The 16,669-nt window shown below is 42.1% G+C and overlaps 1 protein-coding gene across 2 annotated transcripts in view; it reads left to right on the top strand.

The window, feature by feature from the left end:
• Positions 1-16,669, top strand: part of LOC138958529 (WD repeat and FYVE domain-containing protein 3-like) — a 98,783-nt gene that overhangs the window by 67,323 nt on the left and 14,791 nt on the right. For both annotated transcript variants that reach the window (XM_070329723.1, XM_070329724.1), the window contains exons 52-65: positions 494-577; positions 1,012-1,066; positions 1,386-1,623; positions 5,829-5,935; positions 6,174-6,327; positions 7,420-7,511; positions 9,294-9,506; positions 10,810-10,957; positions 11,322-11,476; positions 11,696-11,788; positions 12,106-12,339; positions 12,826-12,948; positions 14,308-14,367; positions 14,644-15,430. In XM_070329723.1, the coding sequence (XP_070185824.1) occupies positions 494-577; positions 1,012-1,066; positions 1,386-1,623; positions 5,829-5,935; positions 6,174-6,327; positions 7,420-7,511; positions 9,294-9,506; positions 10,810-10,957; positions 11,322-11,476; positions 11,696-11,788; positions 12,106-12,339; positions 12,826-12,948; positions 14,308-14,367; positions 14,644-15,430 (2,543 nt within the window). The remainder of the gene's footprint in view (positions 1-493; positions 578-1,011; positions 1,067-1,385; positions 1,624-5,828; positions 5,936-6,173; positions 6,328-7,419; positions 7,512-9,293; positions 9,507-10,809; positions 10,958-11,321; positions 11,477-11,695; positions 11,789-12,105; positions 12,340-12,825; positions 12,949-14,307; positions 14,368-14,643; positions 15,431-16,669) is intronic.

A 16,669-nucleotide genomic window follows, 5' to 3' on the forward strand; every position in this document is an offset into this window, starting at 1 on the left:
TCCCCCCTTTCCCCGTCGCGATATAACCTTGAACGGTTGAAAACGACGTTAAACACCAAATAAAGAAAGAAAAAATTCAATGATGGTTGTGTCTATATCACAGCAGTTCTGCTTTTGTATGCAATTTTTTTGGGTTGTTGTAAATTTGTTCGGGAGTTCTGTTTTTGTATACAAGTGGATAGGGTCTCACTATTTGCGGACTTGTTCAGCCCCAGCTTTTCTGCCTTTCCTTCTCCCCGACATAAATATGATGGACAGCATGGATATTTACAGTCATATAATTTTAATACCTTTCACAGAATTTGACATTTGGCAAAATTGAAATAAAGTCAGTCTGGTTGTTTTTTCTTGTGTGATGTTTCTGAGTGTTGTAAACAGTTAAAGATGATATGAGGAACTTGTTGCACATGGTGTGCTTTTAAAAAAACATTTTGTTTAAAAGTGTTTATTTGGTGACATGGTGAGGTTGATTTGCACGCAATCTGTGTTACAGGTTCCTGTCTGTGGCAACAGCCATCACAGACAACGCTCAGACATCAGTGTCAGGCCAACGACAGAACGCCAAGGTGGAATCGGGGTAAGCGTTATCACCCTAGGAGGTTGTCATGGTCTGTTAAATTTAAAATGGTTTGTTGGTTTAAACAAAACTTTATTCAATTTAACTATCGTTACAAATACATCATCTCGCATTTGGGATCCACACTCAAGCATAAAGCTTATGTTAGCGAATTCCAGTGAAAACATTACAGAAGTAAGCAAAATGGTGGATAAGATGGTTTGTTGTTAGCTCAAAGATGTTTACTCCTGGTTTGTTGTTAGCTCAAAGATGTTGACTCTTCTTTCTTGCAGAGGCCTATTGCATGCGACAAAATGTGTCCGTTTTTGCACAAGTATCTTGAAGTGTGAATATGCTCAATGTGGAATTATTTTCATTTATGTCCAGATTTCTAGTACATTATTTGTGTGTGTGTATTCTTAACCTGATAAGAATGTTCAACTTTTCTTTTTCAGAGGAGGACTGATCAGCAGTTTGATAGGAGAGAAGTCTGTGACGCAGCGTTGGGAGGTAAACTTTGTTTGACAAGATGATCGAAGTGTACTGTGACAGGCAGAATGAGTATCGTTGTGTGTCAGTATGCTTTATGGGCAGAAGGAGTATGCTCTGTGTCAATACACTTTACCTTCTTTCAACAGAATAACGTAATGCGAAAAGCTAGCTGCAATTTATTCCATCAGCACACACAGGCATGCACACAGGCGCAGACACAGGCACACACACACACACACACACACACACACACACACACACACACACACACACATACACATTCCAAAACCTTCACACATGTTAATGAACAGGCACCATCCGCATTTTATCTCTCCAGCGAGGTGAGATCAACAACTTCCAGTACCTGATGCACCTGAACACACTGGCGGGCCGGTCGTACAACGACCTCATGCAGTACCCAGTGTTCCCTTGGATCATTGCCGACTACGACAGTCCCGAACTGGACTTCAGTCAGCCGTCCACTTTCCGTGACCTGACCAAACCCATGGGGGCCCAGACACCAGACAGGCTCAAACAGTTCCAGAAACGCTACAATGAGTGGGACGATCCACAAGGTACAGTCATCTGATCAAAGCACATCTAATACAAAAGATAAGGACGTACTTTCCATCATGACAGTACACTATGCATCAAGTGCCGTCATTCCTTACTTGTCATTACCATCCTGAAGTCAGCGACAGGCTGCCGAAAATTTGAGGAAGAATTTACCAAAACTGGTTTCTGTTGTGTTTTCTTAATGTTTCAAAGCACTGTGTGTCTGTTTCTGATTAACCTGTTCATCGCCAGTAAATAGTTGTGTACAAAGCATTACCTGTATTTACCTACATTGACAACTTACAATGTGCCCTTGATGTATAAATTAATACACCACCCACGCACACATTGTTTGTTCTTGTTGTTGTTGTTCTTCTTGTTTATTGAACGGTTACTTGCCTGTTAAAGCAAGTTACCCAGGCAACAAAAGGGTTATACTGCTGTGTGGTAAGATTGAGTGAAAGTAGCTTGTAATCGTGTGAGATTACATGGCTGCGTGGTACCTGTAAACTTTGTGTGAATTTTTTGCTGCAGCATAATGGCCTAGTGCGCTTTGCTGGTTTATACAAGTTAAACTTAGAAGGGAGTCTTTTTTTTCTTCTTATAAAATGGGTAAGTTTACAGATCAGTGAAATAAATATCTTGCAGGGTTTTTTTTGTTCTAAAATGTTATTCCTGTCAGTTATTGCCATTAAATTACATATCTTACCCAACTCACATATAGCAATTAACCCTAGTTCAGTGCTGGTGACGCTGTACGCCTCCCCTTGGTAACAAGGGAGACAACTCTAAACAAGTCGCGTAAGGCGAAATTACAACATTTAGTCAAGCTGTCGAACTAACAGAATGAAACTGAACTCACTGCATTTTTACAGCAAGAGTGTATACTCGTAGCATCGTCAGTCCACCGCTCGATGCAAAGGCAGTGAAATTGACAAGAAGAGCGCTGAGAAGGATAGCACGCTTTTCTTTATCTCTATTCTTTTTAACTTTCTGAGCGTGTTTTTAATCCAAACATATCACATCTATATGTTTTTGCAATCAGGAACCCACAAGGAATAAGATGAAATTGTTTTTAAATCGATTTCGGAAATTTTATTTTAATAATAATTTTTGTATTTTTAATTTTCAGAGCTTGTTTTTAATCCGAATATAACATATTTATATGTTTTTAGAATAAGAAAATGATGAAAAATAAGATGAACGTAATTTTGGATCGTTTTATAAAAAAATAATTTTAATTACAATTTTCAGATTTTTAATGACCAAAGTCATCAATTAATTTTTAAGCCTCCAAGCTGAAATGCAATACCAAAGTCCAGCCTTCGTCGAAGATTGTTTGGCCAAAATTTCAATTAATTTGATTGAAAATTGAGGGTGTGACAGTACCGCCTCAACTTTTACAAAAAGCCGGATATGACGTCATCAAAGACATTTATAAAAAAAAAATCAAAAAAATCTGGGGATATCATACCCAGAAACTCTCATGTCAAATTTCATAAAGATCGGTCCAGTAGTTTAGTCTGAATCGCTCCACACACGCACAGACACACACACACACACACACACACACACACACACACACACACACACACACACACCATGACCCTCGTCTCGATTCCCCCCTCTATGTTAAAACATTTAGTCAAAACTTGACTAAATGTAAAAAGAGTGACCAATACCCATACTGGTATCAAGGCCAGACCAATACTGAGTCTGTCTTCCGTATGCGTGCACATATGCCGCCATTTGTATTCATTCCTACCTCAGCGCTCAGTCAAGTTGGTCGCTATTTTGTACGCTCTGGCTGTTTTGCAGTCGTTGTCATTGAGTCTTTTGACTTTGTTACATTCCTCTGGGTTTTCTACTCTTCGTTTTGACTTCGCTACTATGTTGAGGTGAGATCTTTCCTTGTCTTTTCATGATTTTGGCGGCATTTTGGCCACAATTTGGACTTTTTCTTGAGTCTTTTTGTCATGGCTGATAGTGCCAGGAAGAGGCATACCCCTAAACAGGTGGCTGCTGAGTCCTCTCCGTCCAAGAAAACGCCTAGGAAATCTAAACAAACCGGCCAGGCTGTTGTTTCTGTTTTAGAACCGACCTCCAAGAAATGTATTGATGTGCTAGATGAATACCCGCTTCGCCGGGTACGGCTGTGCCGGGAAGAAGTCGAGCCGAATACCCGGCTGCGCCGGGGACCCGGCTATGCCGGGTGTACGCCGGCTTTACCGCCCCACCCCCAATGATGCCTTCCCGAACGGCGTTGATCCTCTCTCTCCTAGGTCTATGCAGGTGGCCAACCACTTGTCCTGGCTAGCAGATCAAGGAGTTTCTCCATCTTCTCTGCGAGTTAGGAGATCTTCGATCTCTTCTACTCTTAAGCAGTTAGGTCACAAGATTAACCTGGATGGGGTTATTGCTAGTGTCATTTAGGGCGCTTCTCTTGACACGGCTCGTTTCAAGGCACAGCTTCCGGCTTGGGATCTGTTTTTGGTTTTGCGGTTTCTTGCCTCTGATGAGTTTGAGCCTCTCCATACTGCCAGCTTGGCTAATGTGACGCGAAAGACTCTTTTCCTTGTTTTACTTGCTACCTCTAGGCGGGGTAGCGAAGTTCATGCCTTAATTATCGGGACTGTCGAGGGATATTTCATTAGAAAAGGATGGCTCTATTTCTCTTAAATTTAGACCTGACTTTGTTGCTAAGAACCAAAAGCCTGGTCAAACATCCCCACTTATTCGCATTCCCCCCTTGAGCAATGTTCTTGCTCCAGGAGACCCTGATATTTTTAACTGTCCTGTTAGAGCTCTCAGCAGCTACCTGTCTCGGACTTTGCCTATTCGCTCTGAAACACAGAAACTGCTTTTTAGCTCCCTCAATACGGTTCGGGGAAAGGACATTTCGAGAGTCACTTTGGCCAAGTGGGTTTCCACAACTATTAGGCAAGCCTATATCTACCCCCACGGATTAGGGGGAAAGAATTTACCCGATGCTCCCCAGCATGTCGTAAGAGGCGACTAACAGATTCTGTTTCTCCTTTTACCCTTGTTTAAGTGTTTCTTGTATAGAATATAGTCAATTTTTGTAAAGATTTTAGTCAAGCAGTATGTAAGAAATGACAGACTCAGTATTGGTCTGGCCTTGATACCAGTATGGGTATTGATCACTCTTTTTACATTTAGTCAAGTTTTGACTAAATGTTTTAACATAGAGGGGGAATCGAGACGAGGGTCGTGGTGTATGTGTGTGTGTGTGTCTGTGCGTGTGTGTGTGTAGAGCGATTCAGACCAAACTACTGGACCGATCTTTATGAAATTTGACATGAGAGTTCCTGGGAATGATATCCCCGGACGTTTTTTTATTTTTGTCTATAAATACCTTTGATGACGTCATATCCGGCTTTTTGTAAAAGTTGAGGTAGCACTGTTACACCCTCATTTTTCAATCAAATTGATTGAAATTTTGGCCAAGCAATCTTTGACGAAGGCCGGACTTTGGTATTGCATTTCAGCTTGGTGGCTTAAAAATTAATTAATGACTTTGGTCATTAAAAATCTGAAAATTGTAAAAAAAAAAGTTTTTATAAAACGATCCAAATTTACGTTCATCTTACTCTTCATCATTTTCTGATTCCAAAAACATATAAATATGTTATATTTGGATTAAAAACAAGCTCTGAAAATTAAAAATATAAAAATTATGATCAAAATTAAATTTTCGAAATCAATTTAAAAACACTTTCATCTTATTCCTTGTCGGTTCCTGATTCCAAAAACATATAGATATGATATGTTTGGATTAAAAACACGCTCAGAAAGTTAAAACGAAGAGAGGTACAGAAAAGCGTTCTATCCTTCTCAGCGCAACTACTACCCCGCTCTTCTTGTCAATTTCACTGCCTTTGCCATGAGCGGTGGACTGACGATGCTACGAGTATACGGTCTTGCTGAAAAATTGCATTGCGTTCAGTTTCATTCTGTGAGTTCGACAGCTTGACTAAATGTTGTATTTTTGCCTTACGCGACTTGTTTAGAGTTGTCTCCCTTGTTACCAAGGGGACGCGTACAGCGTTACCAGCACTGAACTAGGGTTAATTGCTATATGTGAGTTGGGTAAGTATATTAATCAAATGAAAATTTATTACTAAAATTTTTGATTATAATGGTAAAAAGCTTGCAGAGAAGTTTTCACTGAAAATGTCATTCCAACGGGTTATGTTGCTTGTAGGAGAAACACCACCCTACCACTACGGCACCCACTACTCCTCAGCCATGATCGTTGCTTCCTACCTGGTGCGGATGGAGCCCTTCACTTCACACTTCCTCAAGTTGCAGGTATGTCTCGTTAAAGTAATCTTGTTGTTACAGGTGAAAAGAGTTCTGCTAAAAAAAAAAGATAATTAACAGGCCTCTTCATTGTAAAAAATAAAATACAAATAAAAATGCAAATAAAAATTAAAACTAGAAGCAACTGAAGAAAGCAAACAATTATTCTAAATATTTGATTACACACCGATTAATGTTCCCAGAGGGTTTAGTTCCTGTTCTTGACCTTGTCATTTTTCTGTCACAGGGAGGTCACTTTGACCTTGCCGACCGCATGTTCCACAGCGTTCGGGAGAACTGGATGTCGGCTTCCAAGCACAACATGGCTGACATCAAGGAGCTCATTCCAGAGTTCTTCTACCTGCCCGACTTCTTGCTCAACAAAAACAACTTCGATCTGGGTAAGAACAGGCGCTGACTAAAAGACATTTGTAGAACAAAACCCCTCCAAACCCAAGAAAAAGCATCACTCTGAATGATGAAATATGTCAGTGTTTTGGAAAAAATGGTATAAGTTGCAAAACTAACTTTTGAGTTATGTGCTGAAAATCATAGACATTGACAAATCATTTACTTATTTGTACAGTTTGAGCTTTTTAGACTCTGCAGGGTCAAATATACGTACATACAAAATATTTTTTGCGATGTAACAAGAACTGAACAGATTATTTTGTCAAAAAGTTCCAATACCCTTGGTTCTCTTGTGCGCTGTCACACATGTCAAGTGCGTAATGTTGAGCATTGCTCTTATGTTGCAGTCAATGTATTGTGTACCAATGAACAGTAATGCACAGTAGACAGAGGTGTTTGCAGACATACCGCCCTTAAGCCTGATAATAATTGACTGCACGAACTTTACTTTGCGAAGCTTGCTGCACGGAGCTTTGGCACTGAATTTTCTGTAAAAAGACTTTGCGAAGTCTTCTTGAAGTCAACTTTGGGCTCAGTTAAGGATTGCCTTTAGAGACCGGCACGGTTGGCCTAGTGGTAAGGCGTCCGCCCCGTGATCGGGAGGTCGTGGGTTCGAACCCCGGCCGGGTCATACCTAAGACTTTAAAATTGGCAATCTAGTGGCTGCTCCGCCTGGCGTCTGGCATTATGGGGTTAGTGCTAGGACTGGTTGGTCCGGTGTCAGAATAATGTGACTGGGTGAGACATGAAGCCTGTGCTACGACTTCTGTCTTGTGTGTGGCGCACGTTATAATTATGTCAAAGCAGCACCACCCTGATATGGCCCTTCGTGGTCGGCTGGGCGTTAAGCAAACAAACAAACAAAAGGCCTTTAGAGACTGGTTTGCATATTCACACTTTTTATCGTGAATATGGTGGTCTCATTTTGCTGTTGGTGTATTCATACAGTTAACTCATTAATTTAAGGTCACCCAATTTAAGATTTTCCTTCCCTTTTTGACCTGATTTTCTTCGATTTTTAGAGGTGTGAATATGGGGGTTCCACTGTAGCAATGACCTCACGAATGTATGTATGTGGACAGGTTGCAAGCAGAGTGGCACTCAGCTGGATGATGTCATCTTGCCACCATGGGCCAAGGGAGACCCCAGGGAGTTCATCAGACTTCATCGACAGGTACAAATTAAGTCACATGAATAGAGAAATGCTTTTGATGAAATAAATAGAACCTATTTTAAAGACCCTGTAAGGTTGGCACGCTAACACCAAGTCAGTGGGTTGTTTTTCATTTTTGAGTCACTTGAGAAAAAGTGACTCTATGTAATCGGTCAGTGTTAGTCTGTCCGGCCGGCCGTCCGGCCGGCCGTCCGGCCGGCCGTCCGTAGACACCACCTTAACGTTGGACTTTTCTCGGAAACTATCAAAGCGATCGGGCTCATATTTTGTTTAGTCGTGACCTCCAATGACCTCTACACTTTAACGATGGTTTCGTTGACCTTTGACCTTTTTCAAGGTCACAGGTCAGCGTCAAAGGAAAAATTAGACATTTTATATCTTTTCTCGGAAACTATCAAAGCGATCGGGCTCATATTTTGTTTAGTCGTGACCTCCAATGACCTCTACACTTTAACGATGGTTTCGTTGACCTTTGACCTTTTTCAAGGTCACAGGTCAGCGTCAAAGGAAAAATTAGACATTTTATATCTTTGACAAAGTTCATCGGATGTGCTTGAAACTTTGTAGGATTATTCTTTACATCAAAGTATTTACATCTGTAGCCTTTTACGAACGTTATCAGAAAAACAAGGGAGATAACTAGCCTTTTCTGTTCGGCAACACACAACTTAACGTTGGGCTTTTCTCGGAAACTATAAAAGTGACCGGGCTCAAATTTTATGTGAACGTGACTCATTGTGTTGTGAATAGCAATTTCTTCCTGTCCATCTGATGTTAACAAAACTCATCGAAAAACATGTTCCATAATTATGCACTTTAGCTGAGTTTATTTTAGCATTTTCAGAACTTACCTCGGCAACTTCGTCCATGTTTACAATCGACACCGGATATGACATCCCCCTGATTTCTGAAAGGCCATGTAAGCGTAGGTTCCTAAATGCGAGAGGCCGCTACCTCGTAATAGAGAGAAAGAGCGGAGAGAAAGCTAGTTGGCGGTCAATCAATCAATATAAGGCTTATATCGCACGTATTCCACGGGTACAGTTCTAAGCGCAGGGATTTATTTATTTATTTTTTTTTAATTTTTATTTTATGCAATTTATATCGAGCACATATTGAAGGCGCAGGGATTTATTTATGCCGTGTGAGATGGAATTTTTTCACACAATACATCACGCATTCACATCGGCCAGCAGATCGCAGCCATTTCGGCGCATATCCTATTTTTCACGGCCTATTATTCCAAGTCACACGGGTATTTTGGTGGACATTTTTATCTATGCCTATACAATTTTGCCAGGAAAGACCCTTTTGTCAATCGTGGGATCTTTAACGTGCACACCCCAATGTAGTGTACACGAAGGGACCTCAGTTTTTCGTCTCATCCGAAAGACTAGCACTTGAACCCACCACCTAGGTTAGGAAAGGGGGGGAGAAAATTGCTAACGCCCTGACCCTGGGTCGAACTCGCAACCTCTCGCTTCCGAGCGCAAGTGCGTTACCACTCGGCCACCCAGTCCTAGTTGGCGGTCCAGGATAAATGGTCTATGAATGAATAGAGAAAGGCTGTATTTTTTTTGTGTGTATAGAATTCCTTCTTCTTCTTTTTCTCGTTCGCTCGTTTTAGAATACCTTCTCGGTACAATATTGAGGAATGAAAGTAGCAAACTTTTGCAGTGCGAAGCCAGCTTTCATGATAACAAAATCAGTTATCTGCCTTCTGTTCTTCTTTTTACTCATCAATGAGTTTGACTGAAGTACGGCTTTCCACTGTATTCACAGGCGTTGGAGAGTGACTACGTCAGCGCTCATCTGCACGAGTGGATCGACCTGATCTTCGGCTACAAGCAGCGGGGGCCTCCAGCGGTGGAGGCACTCAACGTGTTCCACTACCTGTTCTATGAGGGCAACGTCGACATCTACTCCATCCAGGACCCCCTGAAGAAGAACGCCACCATAGGCTTCATCAACAACTTTGGCCAGATTGCCAAGCAGGTGAGAAAATGCAACCATAGTTTCTGTGTACAACCCTGGTCAGATTGTGAGACAGGTGAGAGAATGCTACCCTAGTTTTTGTGTACAACCATGGCCAGTTCGTGAGGCAGGTGAGAGAATGCTACCATAGTTTCTGTGTACAACCCTGGTCAGATTGTGAGACGGGTGAGAAAATGCTACCATAGTTTCTGTGTACAACCCTGGTCAGATTGTGAGACAGGTGAGAGAATGCTACCATAGTTTCTGTGTACAACCCTGGTCAGATTGTGAGACGGGTGAGAAAATGCTACCATAGTTTCTGTGTACAACCCTGGTCAGATTGTGAGACAGGTGAGAGAATGCTACCATATGTTTTATGTTCAACCATGGCAAAATTGTGAGCTAGGTGAGAGAATACCCCATAGGTTTTATCCGACAACCTTGGACAGTTTGTGAGGCAGGTGAGAGAATGCCACCATAGGTTTTATGTATAACCATGGCCAAATTATGAGGCAGTTGAAAGAATACCACCATAGGTTTTATGTATAACCATGGCCAAATTATGAGGCAGTTGAAAGAATACCACCATAGGTTTTATGTACACACACCCATGGCCAAATTGTGAGCTAGGTGAGAGAATGCTACCCTAGTTTTTGTGTACAACCATGGCCAGTTTGTGAGGCAGGTGAGAGAATGCTACCCTAGTTTTTGTGTACAACCATGGCCAGTTTGGGAGGCAGGTAAGAGAATGCCTCTGTAGGTTTTTTCGAACAACCTTGGACAGATTGTCAGGCAGGAGAGAGAAACTTTGATCAAACAGTCTGTGAGGTATGAATACGTGTGTCCCATTTTCTGGAGCAAGCAATTTGAAGGGATGGATCATAGACACAAAGTTTTTGCTATACAAGTTACGATGTACTATGTTGTGTTTGTTATTTTAGCATATAGGTTTTTTTTTTGTTTTGTTTTTTTAAAAATTTTTTTAAATTTTTTTTTTAATGGTCTTAACAGTTAAACATGTATTACGTTATCATTAAGATTCATGCTGTGTTAGTTACAAGCAGTTGTTTTAATCAGTCTGGTTTTCTCTTGTTTTCATCTTATGAACATTCTAAATGTTAGACTAACTTATTGTCTTGTACAGAATAACAACTGTGTGAATGGTGCTATACTGAATGAAAGAGTGTGACATGAAGTTCTTGTACATCATTGCAAAGAGTGTGAATGACGTTTTAGTTTAGATGTCAAGCGCTTAGAGCAAGCCTTTTTAACGAAAGTTTTTGATTTAGCGCTATATAAATGTTCTTATTATTATTATGTGCAGTTGTTCAAAAAGCCCCACCCACCCAAACGTCTGAGTGCACGACTGTTGGAGACTTTGCCCATGAGTGCGGCCACAGGGATCGCTGCAGATCAGCGCCTCTTCTTCCATCATGTGGACAACCTCAAGCCTTCCATGCAGCCCATAAAAGGTGTGTCTCAGTGAGGTTTCTAATGGTGTCTGTTTTGAGCATAACTGTGGGAAGAAGAGAGATCATTTTCCCAGCTGACTATTCCTATGGCAGTTTAACCAATTTTTTATTGTACATTCCCAATTCTTGTCCTTTGTCCCAGCTTGCTCGCACACTGTCTTTCCCAGCAATCACTGCTGAAGCCACATCACGTCGCTATGGCAGGCTATCCTCGGAAATGTTGGGCAATTCTTTGCTCCTCAAATACAACCAAAGAAACATGGATTGCTGCATTCAGGCAGTAGAACAGAAGAAAGTGTTGATACCTCTTGGTTAATACGTCTCATCTACACATGATTTATATTTGACCTTGTTGTCTGTACAGAGCTGAAGACGGCAGTGGGACACATCATCCACACAGACCGCTACGTGCTAGCAGTGGAGCAGAACAAGGTGCTGATACCTTCCAGCTACGGGAGATACCTGGCCTGGGGGTTTGCTGACCTCAGTCTGAGACTGGGCTTTTATGAGTCAGAAAAGGTCAGTTATGGCTTGGTAATTGATGATTTGTGATGATAGACAGTCAAATCAGGGGAGATTTTCTTTTTTTACATGCATGCGTTTGTTGATGATTCTAATTTTTTGAGTGTCTGGTCTCAAGGTAAGCACAAATTACCAAAAGAATGCTTTCACATTTTATACACAGCTCATGTAATTTAATTATGTCGGTTTTAATGATTATTTTTGTCATTATTTCAGGCTATCGCCATCTTTGAGGGTCTGGACAACGGGGAGATCCTGTGTGCATCATGTCCCCACGACAAAATGTTCGTCACTGGGGGAACCAGCTGTGTAAGTTACATCAAACTGAAAGATTGTTTAGGAGAGATTAAATGTTTTGGAACTGTGCTTGTTGATTACTTCTGCGTGTGAGTTTTCATTGCCAGTCCCACATACAAGCTCTGTTTGCTTTGGGAAAGGATTGTATCTGTAAATGCAAAAAGTTTGGTTTCGTATTAGTTACAATTCATTTTGAAGAGAGAATTTTGTCAGTCAACTGCTTTGTACTTCCAGTATATGTGTTACATTGAGCACAGGTTGCCCTTTTCTTTATTAAAACAAAAAAGTAGGAAAAAAGGTATAATTATTTTTAATAACCTCTCCATCAGGTGGTGCGAGTGTGGGAGTACTCAGCCAAAGACAGACGGGCGTGTCTGAAGCAGCCGCTGTATGGTCACACCGAGCCGGTGACGTGTCTCACCACGTCCCCAGCCTACAACGTCATCGTGACGGGGTCCAGGGATCGAACCTGCATCATCTGGGACATGTGTCGCCTCATCTACGTTCACCAGCTGCGTGGCCACGTGGCCCCTGTCGCCGCTGTCTGCGTCAATGAGTTGACGGTGAGTGCGTGCTTTGCTACAGATGGAGAGGAACTGATAGCCAACAATGCTTGTTCCTTGCAGCGTTTGCAAGAAGTCTTTTATTGTGTTTAAAGCATGTAGAGCTTGGCTGAGAAGGTAGAGGAAGCAGCCTGTTAAAGTGGTCGGTGGTAGGCCAGAGAAAGGGAAGATATGATAGAATACACAAGTTAGTAGACTAGCTGGTTAAGAAGGAAAAGGGAGAGGGCTGAGAAGAGGAAGGAAAAGAAAAAGGGGAGGAAAGGACTGTAGTCTGAGGGTGGGAAGAGAGACTCTGAGAATGATGGAAGGTTGACACAAGACTTTTAAAAACTCACTCTTTTTAATTTCCTCTTTGAAGCCTGCAGGACAGTTTAACTGCAGTTCAAAAACAGATCATCAAAAGGAGTCAAATCACGACGTTTTTCTCTCTTCTAATCGATTCCATGTAAATTGTGAAGATGAAGTGTACTGTTTACCTGTGTGCAGGGTGACATAGCGACTTGCGCAGGTACGTACCTCCACCTGTGGACCATCAACGGAGAGGCCATCGCCAGCATCAACACTGCCACCGGCCGCAACCAGCAGATTCTCTGTGTTGCAATGTCACAGGTAAAAATTAACTCGCTTCTGCTCTATGATGGAGATACTGTTTTATTTAGTCAATGTGGTGATTGAATTTTTTTCAGTACGATTCAATAATACTTTATTATCTCAACCTGAGAAAATACATTGTGGCTGATAATTAAACATATAGTGAACATATAACAGCATTAGAACACATTTTGCCGTATTTTGTACGCCCTTTTTGTCTAAAATACGATCAGTACGGTCAGTTGAACAAAAATACGACGAGAAAAGTTCCTAGACTACTTTTCTTCACGAGCGCATCCCTGTCATTCCTGTCTATTTACTGGGGCACTGTGTTTTTTTTATCTGACGCATTGCTCCCACTCCTTGCTGGTTGACCATCCCAGTTAGTTACGGCATGTAGGCCTTCTGACCATCAACTTTCCTACTAAACGGACACAACCCGGGCATTGGACCTAGACATAGTTTCAATCCAGCTCCAACCGACCTATTGTCCTGGGAACAACACTGACCACCCCCTCCCAAACAAACTTTTTTCTCCCATCATCTATGATTCTGTAGGAAGACAAAGAGGAGCAATAACAGGGGTTAATGTGTAGCACAGGGGGCTAGAGTGTGGAGGTGTTCTTTCCGGTCCTCCTACCCTAAGAAGTGAGTAGAATTCCAAAGCCAGACACACTGACAGCTGATAGAATTTCACTGTGTGTGTGTGTGTGTGTGTGTGTGCATGTGTTGGTGGGTGTGTGTGTGTGTGCGTACATGAGTGCCTGTGAAATAGTTACTCATACTAATGCAGGCCTGGGAACCCCTGTTTTGTTTTCAGAGTATTCTCAAACAAACCTGGCGTATTTTCAGAAAAATGAGTGTACTCCATACAACATTTGAACATCGATGATTCAAACATGCTTCGCACAAGTCTGTTGCACCGTTAATTAAGTTTACCAATACATTTAAAACAAATGCTTCTTTCAATGTTTATTTACAAAAGCTGTAATCATTGATCAAATGCTGAGTTATCAAGTTATTTGTAATCATTAAAATAGTATGTGTCAATGACCGAAGACTGAGGCCTGAGAACAACACTGGATAGTGTTAATTTGATACACACATGTTGCTCAGACATCGGTTACTGGCGATATAAGACCCATGGTTCCTCCGAAAACGGTGTATGGCTGCCTAAATGGCGGGGTAAAAAACGGTCATACACGTAAAATTCCACTCGTGCAAAAAACACGAGTGTACATGGGAGTTTCAGCCCACGAACGCAGAAGTAGCAGAAGAAGAAGAAGACCCATGGTCTTGGCAGACTTTGTACAATTAGTCCAAAACATGATAGAAACTAACGTTGCACAAGAAACTAACAGTGCACATTTGTTGCAGTTCATGGAGTGGGATGCACAGAATGTCATTCTCACAGGGAGCAGTGATGGGGTCGTCAGGGTGAGTTCTCTTGTTTCATTGTGATGAAGAATGCAAAATAGAACATCTTATTATGATTTGGCATTCATTGATGCAGGTAGTTCACTGTTCTAATTCGTCAAAGTGTTTAGCACTGTATCTTCACTGCAATGGTAGGAGTTAGATACTGACACAATTCTGTGCTTAAACCATCTTGAATACATTTGACTTATTAGAAGAGGATTGAATGTTTCAGATGTTTAGCATTTTGTTTTATTCATATCTTAGCTTATTTACCATCACAATTACTGTTGACAGATGTGGAGTGTAGAGTACGTGCAAGTGGCAGAGGAGAAAGAAACACCAGCAGCTTCAGTGTTCGAATCAGGAACCACAAACCAGTCGGACAACAAAGCCCCATCTGCCTCCTCCTCCACAACCACCCAGTCCCTGTTGAAACGCCGGTTATCCCGTCACGAGTCATGCGACAGTTACGCCAGCGAAGAACGTTCCGCTGTGGAACACCTCAAGGACTTCAAGGACCCAGAATTCCTTGCCGTGCGAGAATCGGAGCTTGGATCGTCCGGCGAGCAAGACTCGCCTCTCAGCCAGCGCATGAAAATCCAGGAAGCAGCGGAAAGGGAGGGCCGAGGAGGAGTGTCGGAGTACAGGAGTGGCAACATAAGCACCACGAGCAGTCTCAGCGATTTGTGCGGAGCGGAAGACCCCACCTGGGAGACCGGCAGCGTCAAGTCTAACACAGCTTCTGTGGATACTGGCATGGACGCTTTGGCTGTTCTTGGAGAAGGAAGCCCAGCTGAACTTGAATCTCGCAACAAAGGTGGAAACAAGCAGGGCAGCAGCCAATCAGAGCCCTGCTTGTCTGGTGTGTCCAACCAATCAGATGGTGGGGATGTTCGCAGCTTGTCGCACAACGGTGTGCAGGCAGCAGAGTCTGCAGGAGCGTCAGCGGAGAAATCGTCGCTGGGAAGCAGTGGGTCAGAGCACACGGCCAGTTCTGGTGTTGTGACAGTGCCATCCACAAAATTTGCGGAAGACATCACGGCAAAATACAGGCCTCTTGGCAAAAACACTTTGAGAGAAGGTGAGGGAAACACTTTGTTTGCTTTTGCAGTTGAAGCAGATTTGAAGACCCTAACATTTACTTCCTACCAGGTCAAAAACTATGTACATTGTACATTTCCAAAGGATTATCAATGCCTGTAATTTTCTGAAAAATGTTGAGCTTGTTCCTTTCTTTATGATTTTGTTCCTTGGTTTTGTATGATTAAATACATAAAACAAAACAGCCACCTTTGAGCTGTGCATCTGATCAGCTTTGTTATCGAGAGCAGTAAGTAAGAAGAAGGCAACCCCCCGCGGGTTAGGGGGAAGAATTTACCCGATGCTCCCCAGCATGTGGTAAGAGGCGACTAACGGATTCTGTTTCTCCTTTTACCCTTGTTAAGTGTTTCTTGTATAGAATATAGTCAATGTTTGTAAAGATTTTAGTCAAGCAGTATGTAAGAAATGTTAAGTCCTTTGTACTGGAAACTTGCATTCTCCCAGTAAGGTAATATATTGTACTACGTTGCAAGCCCCTGGAGCAATTTTTTGAGTCACTTGAGAAAAAGTGACTCTATGTAATCGGTCAGTGTTAGTCTGTCCGGCCGGCCGTCCGGCCGGCCGTCCGGCCGGCCGGCCGGCCGGCCGTAGACACCACCTTAACGTTGGACTTTTCTCGGAAACTATCAAAGCGATCGGGCTCATATTTTGTTTAGTCGTGACCTCCAATGACCTCTACACTTTAACGATGGTTTCGTTGACCTTTGACCTTTTTCAAGGTCACAGGTCAGCGTCAAAGGAAAAATTAGACATTTTATATCTTTTCTCGGAAACTATCAAAGCGATCGGGCTCATATTTTGTTTAGTCGTGACCTCCAATGACCTCTACACTTTAACAATGGTTTCGTTGACCTTTGACCTTTTTCAAGGTCACAGGTCAGCGTCAAAGGAAAAATTAGACATTTTATATCTTTGACAAAGTTCATCGGATGTGATTGAAACTTTGTAGGATTATTCTTTACATCAAAGTATTTACATCTGTAGCCTTTTACGAACGTTATCAGAAAAACAAGGGAGATAACTAGCCTTTTCTGTTCGGCAACACACAACTTAACGTTGGGCTTTTCTCGGAAACTATAAAAGTGACCGGGCTCAAATTTTATGTGAACGTGACTCATTGTGTTGTGAATAGCAATTTCTTCCTGTCCATCTGATGCCTCATATAATATTCAGAACTGCGAAAGTGACTCGATCGAGCGTTTGCTCTTCTTGTTTATTA

Source organism: Littorina saxatilis, linkage group LG2, assembly GCF_037325665.1.
Source record: "Littorina saxatilis isolate snail1 linkage group LG2, US_GU_Lsax_2.0, whole genome shotgun sequence".
In the NCBI taxonomy this organism is placed as follows: domain Eukaryota; kingdom Metazoa; phylum Mollusca; class Gastropoda; order Littorinimorpha; family Littorinidae; genus Littorina; species Littorina saxatilis.